Source organism: Drosophila mojavensis, unplaced genomic scaffold (assembly GCF_018153725.1).
Source record: "Drosophila mojavensis isolate 15081-1352.22 unplaced genomic scaffold, ASM1815372v1 contig_80, whole genome shotgun sequence".
Lineage (NCBI taxonomy): Eukaryota > Metazoa > Arthropoda > Insecta > Diptera > Drosophilidae > Drosophila > Drosophila mojavensis.
The window spans coordinates 1,944,600-1,964,506 of NW_025318906.1; the positions used below are offsets into that span (position 1 = coordinate 1,944,600).

A 19,907-nucleotide genomic window follows, 5' to 3' on the forward strand; every position below is an offset into this window, starting at 1 on the left:
AAGTATATATATATATATATATATATATATATGGTATATATACACTATATCACTAGACCTAGGCAAACTGCATTCCCAGACAACGGCAACAGCAATGACAACGGTTTTGTATTTGAATTTGTATTCATGGCAGTTAAAGCGTTAAGTTTTTAAAATTGTTGAAATAAAACTGTTAAAAACCAACCAAAACTGCATATTTTATGAATGAAAATGGAAAATCAACTATTTTTTAAGCGCTACATTTTATTTTTACATCATAATAAATATTGTTCATGTTGCAGAGATATATATATATATAGATATAGATTGATAGACATATTTATATGGAATATCTGTTAGATTATAATAATATTCATTTAGTTTTCCTTTTTGTTTACAATTATTTTATACAAAATTCTCACATTTAGTTTGTTTAGCTTTTGCACATTATCACGAGATTTCGTTATTTATTTTGCTCGGCATTTGACATTGATTTAAACTATTTAACTAGAGCAACAATTGATTCGTTTAAACAAAGTGCATTGGATTCGATAATATAATATAATATATATATATATATATGTATAGACTCATATATATATATATATTTAATAATCATACATAATATGCAATATAAAATTATATAAACAATAATACACATATATTTATAAATCAAGCGCGAAACTCAAAAAATATCTCAACGAACAATTTCTCCTTACGCAGCAGGCAAATATATATACATATATAAATATCTCTATATATATATATATGTAAATTGCAAATAGGCTATAAATAGCTATAAACTGTATACGCTCATATATATAGTAACACAACTTTTCATTCGGATCGATCGATATTGCAGCAAATGGCGTAGTTAGCACCGCTTTCGATCTACTGCTGCCGCCGCTCTTCCTCTTCCTCTTCCCCTTCCTCTTTCTCCTTCACTTGCGCAACGGATCCAAACTCTCCAATGAGAAGTCATCAATGTTAAGTTGACTCTGAAATCATATATAGATTATGTATAAATAGCTGTGGTATTTGGTGTATATTTATAGGGCTTTATAAGGCTATATATTCATCTTTCATCAGTCATATATCTCCAGTCAATCATATCACTCCCTCAACTAATTCACTACATTCCAAAATCAAAATGCTAATCTCCACTCAATCATGCCATCAATCCTCTTTATCGAATTGTTCTCCTGAATTCCTGTGGATTCTTCAGCCTGTCAATCACTCTCTCAATCAAAGCTCACCTTGAACACGCTGGGTCCGTTGTTCATTTCGAATGGATCGGAGCCAAACAGATCCGTATTGCCATTCAAGCCATTGTTGCCGCTATTGGACACCGAGGTGCTGCGACGTGGTGCCGCAATCTTTGGCGGCGGTGCCACTGTTGATCGATCATGCAAAGAAATGAACAGTTATTGATTGATCACTCTCAATACATTTCAAATGGACCTACATAGAGGTGGCGTGATGTTCAGCTCGCTGGAGAAGCCGCTGCTGTTGATGCTGTTGTTGTTGTTGTTGTTATTTAGGCTGCTGTTGTTGTTATTTAGGCTACTGTTGTTGTTGTTGTTGTTGTTGAAGAAAAGCTGCTGGCCAAAGCTCTTGGATGGCTCAAAGCCAAACAGATCGTTGCTAATGGCATTACGTCCATTGCTCAGATTATCCTGTATCTCATCGGCACGTGGATCGAAATCACTATCCGAATCCGAATTCAAGAGCAGCTCGTCCATTTTCTGGCTATTGCTCTTGCCACCACCGCCGCTGCTGCTGCTGCTCATCTGGCTGGACAGATTGCTCCGCGGCGGCACAATTGGCAAGAACGAATTGGGGGACGACGAATGTGTCGAGGAGGCGGTCATCGAATTGGTATCAATCAGCAGCTTGTCCTCATCTGGCCAAAATGATTGAAAGGTTTAATTGAAGTCTACGTTTGGCATGATCAATCAAGACTTACCCAGCTTGCCATTGCTCAGCTGTTCGGTGCCATTCAGCTCCTGGCTGGGCACCTCGACAATATCCTTGACGCCCAGCTTATAGAGCATTGCATCCAGCTCGCCCTTTGGCAATTTGTTCGACAGTTCGCGCAGTCGCTCTTTGTATATCGAAATTGTCTGCTGCAGATGCGCAATTTGTTGCTGCGCCTTGTGTAGATTTGTCTTCTCATTGCTGTCCATGAATTTTCTGTGCAGAGGAAAGAAGAGAAGAAGTGAGTGATTGATTGACTGATTGATGATTGGTAAAACCCAAATATAGCTTTTTTGTTTTTATAAAATGAAGTAGAAAATCGAATGCTGACTGCATTGAAATTGAAACCGTATTGACTGATTGAATGAACGATTGATGATTGAAGCACAGCTTGAACTGTAGGAGCTAAAAGCCTGCATCTGATTTCAGAGAGAAATACTGACAAAATATGAATACCTAAATGAAATGCCAGCCAATTCATAATGATTGATAGACTGAATGATTGATGAACAACACACAGGCTAAACTATAAGAGCCAGACAGCTGAATCTAATGGTAACAACTCTAAACTAATTTCTATACATTTTCAATGCCAATTGAATAGCTAAAGGTAAGCCAAACACACCTGTAGGCTAAATCGAAGGCCTGGCCAATGGTCAACGTAATGTCCGAGGCCAATTTGTTTGATATGAAGACAAAGCATTCGTGCGTCTCCTCCGGCTTCGCGTTGCCATTCGAATTGTAGCCGTTTATGTCTGTTGCGCCATTATCTTTCGTCTTGATTGTCTTGGCAATGAAGCTAAAGAACTTTTTCACGCCCTTCTCGTCCGCACAGTACGAGATGTTGTACAGCGGAAACTGATGAAGTATTTTGTGTGTGCGCGGCTCCTGTATGGCCACGCCCTTGATGCTAATCGTAATCTCCAGTTTCTTAAATTTCTCCTGTGTTCCCGTTTCCGCCTTCTTCATTTGCTGGGCGAATTGTAATTTACGTATTGCATCCTTGACCACTTCGATGCCTTTGGGTTGGTCCACGCTCAGGTTACCAAAGAACTGTAGAGATAGAGTTAGAAGTGGAAATATTAGAAAAGGGACTTTTTGACTGGCAGATACCCTATAGCATGGTACTTATTTCTTCTTGGATCCTTATTCTTCATAGGCAATTAATTTCTTGTTAGCTTTAGATTTCTTATATCTCTCTCTATGAATCGGTCTCAGACTTAAACTTGTACCAATTAAATATGGTACGCTGTAGTTTTTGTAGATAAACTCAAACCTGTCTTTCTCGAACCTTCGATCCCATATACCATGTTTCTTATAACATATACCATGTTTCTAGCATTCTCTACACATTGCCTATACCCTATATATATTTATAGCCCATATAGACTTGATTTATTCATTATACAGCTTTATCGAAGTCCCTAAAACACTTTTAACGGGGTGTACAACAGGTCTAAATAATGCAAAATACAATTTTACTTCAGACATATGAAGTGACCCTCAATTTGACTAGATTTATAGTATTTAATAAGCAGATTAGACCCTCTACTACTTGATCTTGAGAGTTGTTTTTTCTGAGTATGCCCATTCTTCTCTCTCTCTCTCTATCTGACTCACTCTCTACTGCTATTATCTATTACATTACAGAGTACATCCAGTCTTCTCTCTCTCTCTCTCTCTTTACCTCTGCAGCAGTGCTTAACCCTTCATATACAGGGTATTTATTTAATTTCCCCCCTACCCCCTCCCCATCATTCTATCACTCTCTTTCTTCATCTCTCTCTCTCTCTCTCTCTCACCTTGACTAGATAGACCGCATGTCCATTGATGAGCTGCTCCGGCGTGTGCAGCCAATTGCGTTTGCCGCTCTTCGAGTCGCCCTTGGAGTTGCCGCCGCTGCCGCTGCCGTTGCTGGCGCTGTTGTTGCCGCCGCTGCCGTTGCCGTTCGCATCGCAGCCGTCGGATGAGTCTTGTAGCTGTTGCAGTTGCTTGTCCTGCTGCTTGCTGCTGTTCTGCTTGTTCCAGAACTTGAGCTGCGACATTTTTGCAGCAGCTTTGCTGCTGGCGCTGCTGACGCCGCCGCCGCTGCCGTTACTGCCCGCTGGCTGATAAGGCATCTCTCCCGCTCTCACTTTGCTGTGCTTGGCCGTTTTTCCGTTTTTATCTCTTTAGGGTTTTCGTCGTTTTAATCTGCTCAGCTCAGCTTGGCTCAGCTCAGTTCAACTCTGTAAAATGAGAGTTAAAAATTTCGTTTAGAACTTTGCTCGATTGGCGATTTTCCATTGGATTTGTTTGTCGTGCGGGGTTTTTCCCTTTTGTTTTGTCAGCGGAAACTTAATTTGCAAAAACAAAAAATATGTATAAAAATAAATTCCAAACGTCTTGTCCCCAGACATTTGCCATTACTAATTAATTCGTTCGTTATACAACTTGCAATGAATCTGAATGCATTCCTTGCCAGCTGGTAAGCCAATCCCCCAGTGCATCTGCATCTACACAAACATACATATATATTTACTTATATATGTATGTACATTCGTCAAGCGTCAGCTAAACCAGTTGCTCATGCAGCCGTCAGCAGTAAGCGCTAAAATAGCATTAGCAAGTTCTATGTGCTAGAAGACAGTGATGCGCACTTGGCTAGAATTTTCACAAGCTCTAGCTATCTTCCATGTTCAAGCGGCTTCGAAGTTCGAATATAAAACGGAGTTTTAGCTAATTATATTTTTTTCTCTAATTTTTTTCTGTATGCAAGATTTGGCTATTTTAATTGGCACTTTTCTAGCTATACCATTACATATAAGTTTACTAAATCATAGTTAAGATGCCTTCATTACTTTTTGTTAAGCTTCACATTTAGCTTTTTTATGGCCTTTTCTTCAGCTAACTTGCGCAACACTGTCTTACATCAACAATCAGCTGGCTTTGACGTCACAGTGCGGCCTTTAAAGACAAAGCCAAGACAACAATAAGCCAGAGTTTCTCAGAAGCAACTGCACACAATACACACGCAAACACAGACACACACATACAAACATGAAGTTGACCAAAGTTGGTATTAATAAAAAGCAAGAAATATTTTATGAGATTCTCGTGCAATTCTCACATTTCGTGTTGTTTCTTTTTTTCACCAAGTGTGTCTCATAATTAAGAAAAATCTTGCTAAATATAATAAATAAACCATTGTTCATATATGTACATACAGTAGAAATACGCTGCAACGGAATCTAAGCTCATTTATTATTTTACTCATTGTTCTTTAGGCTTAAGAAAATGTATTTATTTTCGCAATTCTGTTTTTGTTTTGTTTTGGCCAAATCTTCATTTTTTAAGGGGACTCCCAGCAAACAGGTTTTATCGACTATGCACTATAACGTATGCGCACTGTATGCATGGACATGAGTTTGATTTATTTTGAAGCTGATTTGGGAACTGGCAGCGAGGTATTAGGCAACAGCAGCAACAACAACAACAGCAACGGCAATAATGGCACAAAAGCGAAAGCAAAATTATCCAAAAGCGGCGACAACAACAACAATCAACAAAAGCAGCAACAACGGCACAAAAATAGCACAGCGTAGCTTAACGAAACGAAATGAAAAGTGTAACACCCTGTATTTGGCATGGCAATTGTGTGCGGAATTATGGAGCCGCCGTCACCGCTGCCGCTGCCGCTGCCGTCGTTGCCGCTGACTGCTGCGCAATCAACTTAAAATTAAAAATATAAAAAAAAATTGATCAAAATACATAAGCAGACGCAGCGCTCAGCTGACACCAGCGTCAACTGCGACGAACAACAAAAGAGATAATGTCGACAATTCGTAGCCAAACCGCAATGACGTCGCGACGTCTATGTGGACGCTGACGTTGACGCAGACGCTGACGCTGACAGCTTCACGGAAGTCAACGACGCAGCCAACCCCCTTCGTTGAGTTTAGCATGCAGAATGCGTATGCTGTTTATGCGCACAGATTAGAAAAGCCAAACACAACTCAACGACAGCGCAGCATTGTAATAATTGTATATGCAGCACATGGAGGTAGGCAAAGAGGAAGAAAGAGCGGGGTAGATCAGTACGTAGGAGTGTAAAGTACAGACAATGGGATTATTGCGGTACTTCTATGTGTACTGACTGTGAAATTTTTGTTGTATACCATTTCGTTCAGCTCAGCCATCTTTATCTTCTACTCCCTCACTCTCTCTCCTTGCAGACGTTAATAACATGCTATAATTTATTTACGTGTTGGTAAACGTTGATTTATGGTTTCTTCTGTGGCCTGAAGCAGCACACCAGCAGTAGCATACTTTCTTTTAGGATTTTTAATAGGTGTGCCACAGGTGTGTTTACGCAAAACCAACACCGAAAACAACGACAAACTAATGTTTGCTTACGAATGTGCGTCTCTTAAGGCTTAAGCCATTGCACAAGCAAACGATTAACAAACAACAATATCAACAACAACAATAATACAAGCACTGGCGGCGCTTTTGGGCCAAGTCAATCAAGAAAACAATAAAAACTTTCATAATTAGCGGGCGCTGCGTACTGCGTACTGCGCTTGCGTGTGTGCGTGCGTGCATAGCAAAAAGTGTGTAATTTAAACTTAATCAAACACACTGACACACTGCAGACAATTATATTTATAATTTTGCATTTGCACTTTTGCTTTTCTTTGCGTTTCTTTAACTGAAAAAACCACGCATACCGTTTGCTTAGCAAGGCGTTAAATTGATGTTAAAATACGTTTCTTTTTTTTTTTGCAACAGTTTCGCAGTATTTTACAGAGAGTTACAGATTTTCACCGCTACAGCGCCACGGCGCCAACACGTAACGTACACGTCGGGAGACAGCTGCGTACTAAACAACAAAAAAGCAAAGCTTCAACTTTTTCAAGTCGTTTCGTTTAATTCACTTGCATTTGAGCTCAACACACACGCATACACACGAGCGCACACATATGCTCACAAAGAGAAGAAGAGAGGGGAAGAGAAACACAATAAACAATTGTTAAGATTGCCGCTCGCTGCTGAGATAAATCGAGATTAGAGCACACAACGGCAACATACATAGATGATGCCGCTTCTGGCAAGTGCGAGAGCACTCCGGTCATTATAAAAAAAAATTAGTTATACAAAAAATTAGTTATACAATTTGACCGCAAAAATATTTTTAAACTTCACTTTAATATTGCATTTAATACACACGAATTCGCTCTCCTTGATCCCACTCATAACGTTCAATCACACTCACTCACTCATACACACTCTCTTCTCATATTTTTCTTTCTCTCGCCCACACAAACTGGAACTCTCTCGCAGATGACAGTGCAAAATGAACAACAACACACACAGCTGTAGCAAGGAGCAACTCATTAAATGATTTATTTCCAGTGTATTCCGGATTTAGATTCTAAATTTGGACAATGGGCCAAATTTACATACATCTACATGCTTTTCACTTGTTAAACAATTTTCGCTAGTTTTACTCGTTAAAAATGTGAATCTTGCCTTGTGCGCTGATTGAAGAAATTAGTGCAATTGATGCGATGCGGGCGAGAGTGCGCAGCTGGAGCTGGAGGCTATACAGTTGCGGCTGTGGCACAGTTTTTACAGTTACACGCGATGCACAGTGGACAGATAATAATAATAATAACAACAACAACTATCACAAAATCGGCAACAATGGCGGGACGCTGCGGCTGGTACAAACACTAATACAGCAGCAGCAACAACAACAGCCGTTTAGATTTTGCGCGCTCTCAGTCTCCTCCTGACTAACTGCCTGTTTTGCTCTCTCTCTCTCCCTCTCGCTCACTCTCGGTTTTGGGTGATGCGGACTCGTCGCGAATTTATTTTATTTTTATTTTTTGTCGTATTTCGTTTTATTTTCTTAATTTACTGCGCAAATTTACAACAAGCAAGATAACAGCAGCCGCAGCAGCAGCAACAACAAAAAACACATCGACACTGACGATGGAATATCCTCACCACCTTCACGGTCCGTCGATTTGTTTTTACCGATCACGCGCAAGAGACTGAGGCTCGAGCTGCCGTTGCGTTGACCAAAAAGTTATGAGGCCGTTTCATTTTGCACCTGCCAGGGCTGCGTACTCACTCGCACACAGTACTCAGCTCAAGTGGCAGTCAATTGCAGTTGGCTGCCAAAGTAATGCGCATGTCCATCCCACTGAATGGCCGATTTCCAGTGAGCAACTCTATTTGAAGCAGGCGGAAAAGCTAATGAGCAAAAAAATATTTGACATGCAGCCCTGGTTTCTGTGATACATACGTAAAACTAGTTATTGCTCGCTTACGATTTGAGCATATGCTTGATGAACCTAAAGCATGCGCTACATGTGCAAAGTAATATTATAATATGGTGAGGAAATTTTTACATTTACACAACATTTAAATTATTCTATTATTTAAATATGAACATGAAACAGTAATTTAATTTAGAATGCTCTGTCGTATAAATAGTGTATTTGAACAAGTAATTTTCACATTGACCTAATGAACTCATATACCTGACCACTTCTACTGTAGGGGATTAAGCGTAGTTTTCTCTTTTGTGGTCGAAGCACCGACACATACATAAGCGGTATGAGTAAGCGCTCATTTGTGCGGCAGTGTGTGCGTGTGAGTGTGTGTGCATTTAAAAGTTTTACCTGTTGCTTTTCAATTGTTTTACACTTTGATAGAAATTATTTTGTGCACAATTTTGTTGGCCCAACGTTTGTTTGCATAGAGAATCCGTTAAAACATCAAGATTCGTAGAAATAATTACAACAACAGGTGGTTAAACACACACAAGAAACAAATCGTTTACATTTTATAAAAATGTGTACGAGTGTGTGCGCGCGAGTGTATGTGTATGTGTAAGTGTTTGTTTGTAAGCTTTGCTTGTGTAAAACAAAGACCTGACTTGAAGACAATATTGTTGTTGCGGCTGCTGCTATAGAGAGGGCAGAAGACCAAAGCTGTAGCGGCAGCATACATATAAATACATTTATAAGCATATACACACATACATATGTATGTATGTTTGTATACATGTAGGTATGTATATGTGTGCATACACATTTGTGATACGTAATTTCTTGGGGTTTTGCCTTTGGTTGGTTGAATTGCAATAAAACTGGTTTCCTAAGTCAGGCGTATAATGTACGATGTACCATACAAATGCATGTCACTATGTACATACATGCATGTATGTTTGTATTTAACTGTCCACATACGAGGATTTTAATTATGGTTGTCGTTGCTGCTGGTAAATGCATGCCGTGCATTTTTTTATTTTGTTCATCAGTATTTTCCATCAATTTTTGCCACATTTTGACTGCAGCGTTGCACGGTAAATTGCATCGACAGGCCAAGTGTGTTGATGCTCCCGAAACCGGCTTAACATGTACACGAGTGCATGTGTCCGTGTGTGAGCGTGTATGCGAGAGTATTCCAGGCTTGCGAATGGCATCCCGGTACCTGCGACTTTAGCGCTCTCATAAAACTCAGTCATACTGTCGCTCAGCACATCAGTAACTAGTACAAAACTAAAGAGAGGGAGAGAGCGTTTACAGTTAGGCCATGGCTGCATTTTGCCATTTTCGTTGCCTTTATTGCAAATTCATTTTTGTTGTTTTTTGTTTTCATTGAGAGGCTTTGGCTTTTCTTTCAGTCCGTTCCGTTCCGTTCATAGGGCGACTCAGGCAAATTGCTGGGGCGTTATTTTTGTTTTGCTTGTGTGCTCATGCTGATGTCACACCCAACGCTGCCCCCGCCCACCCTGTGCTTGAGACAGCGAGACCTTTGTTTTTTTCCTCCACAGATCATGCAAATTATAAACAATATTGGCATTTAATTTTTGTTATTGCGTATCATTGTTATCGATGTCGTCGCCGCCTTCTTAGGGGCGTTGACTGCCGCCGAGCACAGGGTACGGCTTGTTTGTGTTTTAAATCGAGTTCTGTTACTTGTCGCCGAGTCTGACTTTATCAGTAAGGTTTCGTTGAGTTCAAAGGCCCAATTAACCAAATCCAATAAGAATAACAGCAGCAACAACAACAATTGGTAATGGGCGTCTGCTTAAAATTAAATGTCATAAAAATGTTATTGTAAATATGCATTTATCAAATGACAGCCAGTTTTCCCATTTCGAGACGTGCTGGTATTTCTAAAGCGCAATCTTCAAAAAAAAAAAGAGGAGAAATAAATAAATAAATTAAATAAATAACTACTTTTTTATAAGCCTAGAGTTAGTGCCGGCAGCGACGTCAGCTGCGCTGTTAGGCAGCATAATTTACATACGTGACAATGTTAAAGCGCAGCTCAAGTCACGTTTTTGCTTCACGCTTTTTTTTATTTTTATTTATTTTGTTTTCGTTTGAATGCGACGGGCGGACGGCGACTGCGCTCTTATCGCGCCTGTGTAATCACTGGCACTGTCTGAACCGTGATCACCCTGTGGCGGCTGCACTTGCTGCTGCGCTTATTTCGCTCAAAAAACAATTCGTGATCTGGCTTTGGCCTGACTTGGGCTTATCAGTCAGCGCACACTTTCGAGCACTGAACGCCCCCAACACATACATGCATATGCGTCTGTGTGTGTTTGCAGAGTAATTCAATTATTTTGTATATTATTTTCAATGCGACAATAAAATAACAAGCGACAATAACAACAGCAACACAGATAAGTTTTGTCATTGTTGCGATTGTTGTTGCTGTTGCTGCTGTAGTTGTAGTTGTAGTTGTTGGCGCTATGGCACCGACTGGCACAGGCAGAGAGCAATTATTCTGTATTCCGCTTGGTCGCTTGGTTGAGATAGTGTGAGACTTCCGTTGAATGGGGGCCAGCGGCTGTGGAGACTCGGAGGGGCAAACGGAAAAGAGCGAAAGTTTTGTTTTAGGAAAAAAAAAAATAGAAAAAAAAGGAAAACAATTATAGAAGGTTTTTGTTGTTGTTGCCGTTTTTCTGTTTATGCAACGCAGATCGGGTTTCTTAATGGCATCATAAATTGCAGTCGTTGCACAAAAAACAAAACAATAACGTGGGACAAGGTCATTAAATGCATATGATATAGGAAAGTCTTGACATTTAAATTAAATGTTGGCGCGCTCCGTTGCCTTAGCACATTAACGTTTTCCCCGTAGTGTGGCAACTATATATGGTTCTGAGCTCCGATCAACAGCTGTTTAGCACAACACTGTTACCACTTTCAGCACTGTGGCAGCACTGCATGGTTGTAAACTCCTCTCAACAGCTGTAAAGCATTAACAGCTCGTTGCACACGTACAATCGATATGCGCGAGCAGCGCTAACATTTCGATAGTCAGTTGCGCGCATATCGCCCGACCACCGCGATTTGCTGAACGTCTTAAAAATATTTATAATTGAAACATTTACATTTGTTCGCTAATTTTCACATTGCATTTAGCGTGGTCGCGTTATTAATATAATAGCAAAGCCAGCCATACGTGCGCTGCACACACACACGCGCGCGGGCGAGCAGAGTTTTGTTTACCTTTTTTTCCCGTGTTGGATATCGAGAAGTTTTTGCTGCTGCAACATATGTACACGCACATATGTAAATAGATAGGTTTACGTGTGTGCCAGTGTTTGTGCGTGCATATTGTATATATGTATATGTATATAAATATATATAGTGTGTGTAGAAAATGGCATTTAACAGTGAACAGTTAAGTTAATGCGCAACGATGCAGATGCCGTCGCCTGCAGTTGCTGCGCTGCCCACCAGGTGTTTATTTTAAGAGTGTGGCCCCAAAAAGGAAAACAACAACAACAAAAAGCAACGAAACGAATCGCAAAGAAAATCGTTCGCGAGCTGTTCCACATGGAAAACGAGTCCCAAACAATTGGCTTTTCCCGCTCCCGCAGTCGTAGTTGTTGCTGGATATGAATCTGAATTTGAATCTGAATCTAAATCTGCAGCAAAGTAAGTAAAACAACGTCTCCCATATACTAGCCTCCTTCTCGTTCTCATTCACTCCCGTTCCCATTCTTTCCCTCCCACACACACACACAAAGTCATACACACGTACACATGTTTACGCACTGTGTACATAACATAATTATCGATGAGCTGCGCTGTTATCTCTCTCTGATAAGTGCGCTGCTTCGATTAGCGTTGCCGTATTGGTTTTCCAATTAGATTTTGTTGTTAGGTTTTTGTTGTTGTTTTGTTTTGTTTTGTTTTCACTCAAGGGCATTTTGCTTTGCGGTTTCTTTGGCACAATTTCTTGTTTTTTTTTTCAGTTTGTTTTTATTTTTTTGTGGCTCGTCTGTTTGTTATCCTGTAAAAAATCGTGTATTTGTATATTTATTAAGTGTCATGTCTTATTTATCATACTCATTCCTCTGGCTTTTGATTTATGTTTCTAATAAAATTTCAATAGACTTGCAATTTGTCGTTTTTGCATAGCAGCGTTGCCAGTCCGCCTCCTTGTCCTCTTGTAGTGCGTTGAGCTTACACCCGTCGCCCCTCTCTCTGACACTTGCCATGCTTGATGCCACGTGCGTCGGCCTGCACAGTGGTTGCATGTAGTTCAACATGACTTGAATAAGCAAATACAGTACAGCAAGTGTTTTCCATTTAATGAGTCATAAATATTTTTTTTCCTTTTAATATTTAGAAATTCGTTACTTTTTCTTTAATGACTCATTAAAAAATTGTTTGGTGTAACTGCATTAATATTCGTTTTAATTATTTTTCAATCGTAAATATTTTTACGATTTTCAAATAAATAATTTATTTTTATGGACTTAAATATTTATATTTTATTTATTTATTTATTTTTATATATATAGTAATTTATTTTTTTGATTACAAGATTAATTTATTTATAGAATATTTTTAAAATGTATTTTTATTAATTATGAATTTTATATACAATATTTTGTATAGTAATTTTAAAGATCTGTTTAAATAATATTTTTAATGTTACACATATGCTGCTCTTCTTATTTTAATTTTGCTTCCATATATTTTGTTCCACTGTGCGCCGCCTCTCACACATCAAAAGCCGCGAACGAACGCAAAAATATGCGAAACTTCAGCAAAGCCTTATGCTGAGCCATTCTCTCTCGTCCTCTCGCCTTTCGCAGCAGTGTTTTATGTGCCAGGACTTTTGTTGTTACTTAGCTCTCGCTGTTGTTGTTGTAGCTGTTGTTATGGCTGTTAGGCCTAGGTCCTGCGTTTGGGGCGGTCCTGTGTCCTGCCATACATTACAATGAAGTATGTGCGCCCGAATGAATGGTCGCTGCTCAGCTCTGACTCCTTCTGTTGGCCTGGCTGACTGGCTGCCTGGTTGCCCGCCTGATTGTTTTGCTTGGCGACCTTTTCACACACACACACAATTGCTTGACTACTTACATATGTGCTAGTACAGTGAAGACTTTGTTAAAGAACAGCTGCCTTGAGTAAATATTTGCTTGATTCTAGGCAAACTTTTGGCGAGCAGTTTAATATATTTTTGGTATTTATTGGGATGCCATTCAAAAGTACAGTGAAACAGCGCCTAATGAACGGCTGCTTGAAGCTCAACTGCTTAATTTTAGCAAATTTAGTTTACTATTTTGCTTGCCTGTGCTTTTTCTCAGCCAAATCTCTATTTATGGTTCACGGTAGGCAGCCTTCACTGTACTTATATGTAGGTATCTTTGCACATGGTCACAGACGGCCAGCAGTGGCAGTGGCTAATTATGACCCGCACGTTTTCAAAACAGCTGGGTCAGGGGGAGGGGAGCTGGGCGAGCTGAGGGCTAAGAGCAGCTGCCTTGCTCTGGCAGACGCTGGGGGAGGCTCTGGGGGCTGTCATCCTCCCCTTTCCTTGGCATACAAGTGTTTAGCTACGTTTAAATGTTTCCGGCGCTCACTTTTGTTTCGTGTCGCCTTCAGCCTTGGAGTCTATATTTGGCAACGCATGCAGCCTGACACTTTACCAACCACCACTCCCCCCTTCAAAGCCACCCCGCCCGCAGCCCCGCCTCTGCTCAGCTGTCGTCGCTCTGTTTGTTTGTTGCACTTTTATTGCGTTTTACCAGCTAAGTAGTCCTGTGTGTGAGCCATAAACATGTCGTCTTTCGCTTGATTTAGCGACCAGCCTGCCCTCTCTCTCGCTCTCTCACTCTCTCTCTCTTTCTCTGTGTGTGTGTGTGTGTGTCCTTTATAGCCTCTCTCCACTGTCAGCCTTCAGCCATTGTTGTGGCCGTCTAAGCTCTATGTCGCGCATACGTAACGCTCAACTGATCTGCTCGCAATAGACGCACACACACAATGGGCCAGCCCAGCTTGTCAAAATTTGTTGCGCCCCAAACGCTGTCAGATTTCTAGTTATGAGCTGACAATAACTGCCCATGCGAGGGTTGCCCCTAACATTGTTCGTTGGCTTAACAAGTGTTTTAAGCATTTGATGTTTGTCGATGAATGGATTGAAATGCGAGAGATAAAAGATAGATAGATAAAAGCGACGATCTCCGAAGAGTGGAGCTTTGCTAGTGGACATAGATTATTGAGTATATTATTATATATGAAGCTTTTCAGGGCTTTTATTCAATATTTGATTATGAATTTGAGACATTAAATAAACCATTCGCAAGCTTCTTGAATGTGATCTGTCTGCATTTCAAACGGTTCCTTCGACCGTTTCATCGTATCTCGAGAACTTTAAGAGCTATCGATGCAGCTTAATCAACAAATATATATAATATTTCGATATCGAAATTTGATACATTGATTCTTCTGGAATAGATCATACGAATATGAATATTAATGAATGAAGGTATGAATACCTAACCTTTTCCGTAAGACGTTCCACTAGATCACTCTCTCTCTCTCTCTGTCTCTCTCTCCCTCTGTAATACCTCCACACATTTGAGCTACTTTCCAAATTGTGAAATCAACCCTCGCAGTCATAAATCTGCCAGCTGTTTAGCTTGGCAATCTTTCAGATCTGCATACAAAGCCGCCGCCTGTCGCTGCCTGGTTTGGGGCGTTTTGAGTTATGCGCAAAGTTGGCCCAACTTGACTCTCGATAATAATGTGCTTTATTTACTTTTTATTCTCAGACCAAACAAAGAATGGCCTGAGCCGTGTTAGCCTGGTCAAATCGCAGAGCAGCGCCAAGCTGAGCCACAGCAATGAGGTCGCAACAGCAGCAGCAGCAACGGCAGCAGCAACGGCAGCAGCAACGGCAACAACGACAACAACTAGCTTACGCGCTGCCAAACTCAAGATCGAGGCCATGCAACAGCAGCGCGGCAGCAGCAACAGCAACAGCAGCAGCAGCAGCAGCGGCAGCAACAACAACAGCGGCAGCAGCAACATCATCTTGCTGCGCGGCACTCGCAACGAGAATGGACAGATCATCATACAGAACAAGCAGGATATACTCAGCCTGCTCAGCGAGCAGCAGCAGGAGAAGGCGACAGCCCTGACGCTCAATCAGCTGCCCACCACGACAACTGTGGCACGCAAAACGATTGTCCAGAGCAACAGCAACAGCAGTAGCAGCAGCAACAGCAGCAGCAGCAGCAATGGCAGCAACATCATCAACAGCTGCAGCAACGCCAGCAACAGCAGCTCGGGCAGCATCTCAATTGTAGCCAGCAGTGGCAAGGACACGAATACGATCCTGCTGCAGACGCCCATCAATGCCAGCCAGCTCGAGAGCGTGCTCAAGGCGCAGGTGAACAGCAGCAACAGCAACAACAATGCCACAAAGCTGATCGAGCGCCCCTTTATGCTGAAGCATGTAAGCATCATAGTCGTTAGCATTATTATTGCTCATTGAAATTTGTATTATTATTGGCAATTTTCTTTATCTTTATTATTGTGATTCATTGTATATACTTCTTTGTTTATTGTTCATTGTTCATTGCTCATTGCTCATTGTTCATTGTTCATTGTTCATTGTTCATTGTTCATGGTTCATTGTTCATTGTTCGTTGCTTATGGTTCATTGTTCATTGTTCATTGTTCATTGTTCATTGTTCATTGTTCACTGTTCACTGTTTTCTGTTCATTGTTCATTGTTCATTGCGCATGGTTCATTGTTCATTGTCCATTGCTCATGGTTCATTGTTCATTGTTCATTGTTCATTGTTCATTGCTCATTGTTCATTGTTCATTGTTCATTGTTCATTGTTCATTGTTCATTGTTCATTGTTCATTGTTCATTGTTCATTGTTCATTGTTCATTGTTCATTGTTCATTGTTCATTGTTCATTGTTCATTGTTCATTGTTTGTTCATTGTTCATTGTTCACTGTTCACTGTTCTCTGTTCATTGTTCATTGTTCATTGCTCATGGTTCATTGTTCATTGTTCTCTGTTCATTGTTCATTGTTCATTGTTCATTGTTCACTGTTCAATGTATATCATTATCATTATCATCATGATTATGATTGGCATCATCATTGGCATTATCATTATCATTACTCTACTTCTCCTCTTTCTAACTCTTTTTCACTTCCTCTTTCAGGCCTCTCGCAGTCTCAGCTCTGAGAGCAATTGCGACAGCAAGTCGCCCTTTGTGCTGCAAACGCTGAAGCGCCTGGAGAAATCACAGTCTATACTAGTCATACGCAACTCGACGTCTGCCGCCAACAACACGCCGCCGCTGCAGTTGAGCAGCAGCAGCAACAGCAGCAGCAACAAGAGCAACAACGCCAACAGCAGCAATGTGACGCAGCAGACGCATCTGCTGAGCGTTTCGCGCAGCTCGAAGGCGCCCAAAGCGGTGGCTGCTACGTTGCAGAAGCTGAAGGCGCCAGCGGCGGCGGCAGCGGCAGCAGCGGGTGGCACGACTATATTGAGACTGAGCAAGAGCGTCAACAAGCAGGTGGCAACAGCGACAACAACAGCAGTAACAGCAGCAGCAGCAACAGCAACAGCAGCAACAGCAACAACAACAGTCGTAGCAGCAGCAACAACTGTTGCCACAACAAATAAACTGTCCATGGAGCAGCAGCAGCCGCAAACGAATGTGCCACTGGGGAACGGTAAGTCTGACCAGCACAATAGCTTACAGAGAAGAGAAAGAGAGGGAGAGAGATAGAGACAGGAGAGAGCATTGCTATCTCTGCCTGCATTTGAGATGCGCCACATAAATCGACAGCCGCTTGTACAGGTGCACGGCTTGTCTGTCTCTGAGCGCTGCTTTTGTTTTCGGCCTTAAAAATTGACAACTGTCGAAACTGTATTTTGCTTTGCTGTTGCTTATTTCGAGGCGTTGCGCTTTAAAGCCGCAAATATCCTTGGCCACATATCCTTTCGGACTGAGCGTACGTGGCTAGCCTAACAATTATTCAATTAAATGCGAATAAACTTGGCCTCCGGCGGCCGCCAACCCAACTCTCTATCCTCCCCTCTCTCTCTCTCTCTCTTACACTCTCTTGTTCTGCATTTTTTCTTGCTTCTTGTCTCTAGTTGTAGTCCAGCTGTGCACGCGGTTGGTGGCTCATTGATTTTCACACTAGCCAAGCATTTGTTAGATACCCTGTAAGCACGTAAGCTTGCATGGGGTATATTGTTCTGCATACATCTTATGTTCATATGTGGGTATAGGTATTTGAAGACATTATAAAGGAGAAGGTATATGTATGTATACGTATAGATTAGATGTTAGGATTTCCTCAATATTTGTCAGAGATCTAGCTGTACTCAAAACTGATTCATAGATCATAAGAGATCTTTCTTTTTAATCCAAGCTGACCTCTTCAATACTGTTTCGATTTTTATATGATTCTACCAACACATAGAAAAAATATTATGTATAAACCTCTCTCTGTCTCTATCCACTAGTCTACAGGGTATCTCTCCTTTCACACCACCTTTCCTCTCTCCCGTACACTTTGACTCTTTAGCTCTTCTTGATGGCCTCTCTGGAGGGCAAACTGAAAACGTGGCTCAATTGGCTATTGCTGGTCCTTTGGGGGCGCCTTCGCGTTGCTTGTTGCAAGCAAACCAAATATATTCCTCTTCTTCTTCTTCTCAGCTCACAGTGTTCATTAGCGGCTGAGTTGCTCGTTGTGTAACCTGTAACGATTGCCAAATTAGTTCATTTGAGCATTAAGTGCTTAAGACCGACTCTCAAACATAATATTTGATTCGATTGATCCAATTGAATCTTCTTAAACTAAAACTTTCCTAAGTGCTCTTCAGCTCATTTGAGAAAGTTCGAAGCAAAGCCCAAAATGTGGAGCGACAAGCGCAATGATGTTGAAGCTGAAGCGAAATCTTAGTAAAAAAACCTATTTGAGATTTGAATTGAAGTTGTGTTTATGTGGAATTAAAGAATTATATTTTATATTTCTTTTAAAGATTTCCAGTTTTATCTCTAGGTTTCTTGAGAACTGATTATTTGTGTTTCGGTTTTAGAGCTCTTTTCCACTAAATCTTTAGGCCTTCAGTTGCTCCCTGTTTTCTTCCGTTGAATACTCCGTCTCCTTTTACCTACGCCTGAATCTCTTAGGATATTTCCTTACTTTATCTAAGATTTTTACTTTATGCCCTCCATATTTATTGAGTATACTTTCAAGTTCCTTTCTATGGAATTGGAACTGTTGCACTCTAGAAACGCTTGATAAGTTCATGTTCTTCTTCCTTCATGTTTATAAATCTTACTTCTATTTATTAAAAAGCTTTGTCTATGTGTTTGCTATCGTTTTTTGATGTTGAGTTCTTTATTCTCAACTCTATCTCAAGATATACATAAATATATTAAACACGGAAAACAACTGTTGTATAGTATAGATAAGGATGTAAGTATAGATAAGGATGCAAAATTAGAGAATCTTGGTTCTCTCTGCTCAATTTATAGCTAAAATACTCTTATTGAGCATAGATTATTTAACTTAAATACAAATAAGTTTCCTAACTATTTTAAACACATTTAACAGTTTATCAGCATTCTGAAGTAGTTCTCTGCGTTTCTATCTAGGGGGACTTGCATGGAGATTGTAGATTGAAGATTGTCGCCGTCGATTAGCCAAGTGGCAGCTGGCGTTCAAAATAAGTTGCACGTTTATGTGGAATGCCTCAGGGCAGCAGCAGCATCAACAGCAAAAGCAGCAGCAGCAGCAGCAGCTGAATTATTGCTGAGCTAAACAGAAAATGGCTTTTCTATGCGTGGTTGTTGTTGTTGCATAGAATTTGCGACAATTGTAGGAAGAGTTATTTGGTCTATCAGACCGTTTGTCAGTCTCGTTCTCTCTCTGTGTATGCGTGTGTGTGTGTGGAGGTGTTGATTATTGCACTCGATACAGAGAGGAAGAGAGAAAGAGAGAGAGAGAGACAGTGGGACAGTGTGAAGCGCCCTTTGTTTTTTTGGCCATATTTTTTTAGGTGCTGACAAGCCGAAACACTTGCAAAGAGCTGTTAAGTGATTTTTAAGCCAGATTTAAGTTATGGCCAAGACGATTGGGCTGTCACTATCCCTCTCTCTCTCACTCTCTCTGGGTGTGTGGGCGTGAAGTGGCTAAAAGTGTCGAGCTGTCGCGGCATATTGCAAACTCGAGTATTGCTGATGTTTCAATTGGTCTTTTGCCGAGAGACAGACAGCTAGGCAGGCAGGCAGCCGGACAGACAGTGGGACAGACAGTCGGGCACAACTTACTCATCGCTCATGCACTGCGAGAAAAATTGTAGTGGAAATGTATATCAAGTCAGAAATAGTTACTTCCCTTATAGTTAAAGAAACTACCAATACCACAAATATATAAGGTCTCTTTTGAGTAAACTTTTTTTTTTATCAAACGAGACTTGAAAATAGCTAAAATAAGCTAAACTAGCCAAATAGCTTCTATACTTCAAATTAAAATAAATTCTAAGCTCAATTTTTGCTTAAAATGCTTTCATTCCTTTGCCGTTACCTAAAATTTTTAACAGTGTACATTACTTTCTATGCCCAAAAACACATGTGTATATGTGTGTG

General features: G+C 40.7%; 2 protein-coding genes across 4 annotated transcripts in view; one reads left to right on the forward strand and one right to left on the reverse strand.

Annotated features, from left to right (window-relative positions):
• Positions 1 to 329: 329 nt before the first annotated feature.
• Positions 330 to 8,024, reverse strand: LOC6578427 (PTB domain-containing adapter protein ced-6). 3 transcript variants are annotated; one of them, XM_032729773.2, is made up of 7 exons: positions 7,951 to 8,024; positions 3,759 to 4,184; positions 2,582 to 3,009; positions 1,946 to 2,172; positions 1,445 to 1,882; positions 1,236 to 1,372; positions 330 to 977 (listed from the first exon to the last, which is right to left on the reverse strand). In XM_032729773.2, exons 2-7 carry the CDS (start codon positions 4,074 to 4,076, stop codon positions 921 to 923), a joined length of 1,605 nt encoding a protein of 534 aa, XP_032585664.1. In that variant the 5' UTR covers positions 4,077 to 4,184; positions 7,951 to 8,024; the 3' UTR covers positions 330 to 920. The 3 variants fall into 3 exon arrangements, with proteins under 3 accessions (XP_032585664.1, XP_032585665.1, XP_002004339.1); XM_032729774.2 differs by having other exon boundaries at positions 7,948 to 8,003; XM_002004303.4 differs by lacking the exon at positions 7,951 to 8,024 and adding an exon at positions 6,666 to 6,817.
• Positions 8,025 to 11,290: 3,266 nt separating this feature from the next.
• Positions 11,291 to 19,907, forward strand: part of LOC6578431 — a 43,645-nt gene continuing 35,028 nt past the window's right edge. Inside the window, 5 exon segments of the mRNA XM_032729816.2 lie at positions 11,291 to 11,909; positions 15,041 to 15,228; positions 15,231 to 15,283; positions 15,285 to 15,726; positions 16,455 to 16,974. Of these exon segments, the coding sequence (XP_032585707.1) occupies positions 11,870 to 11,909; positions 15,041 to 15,228; positions 15,231 to 15,283; positions 15,285 to 15,726; positions 16,455 to 16,974 (1,243 nt within the window). The 5' untranslated portion in view covers positions 11,291 to 11,869.

Excerpts from the sequence above, each read along its gene's own strand:
- LOC6578427 (XM_032729773.2), bottom strand. The coding sequence starts at position 4,076 with ATGCCTTATCAGCCAGCGGGCAGTAACGGCAGCGGCGGCGGCGTCAGC. Across the intron at positions 2,173-2,581 it reads GCCTTCGATTTAGCCTACAG|AAAATTCATGGACAGCAATG; the intron begins GTGTGTTTGGCT and ends TCCTCTGCACAG. Across the intron at positions 1,883-1,945 it reads GCTGAGCAATGGCAAGCTGG|ATGAGGACAAGCTGCTGATT; the intron begins GTAAGTCTTGAT and ends CATTTTGGCCAG.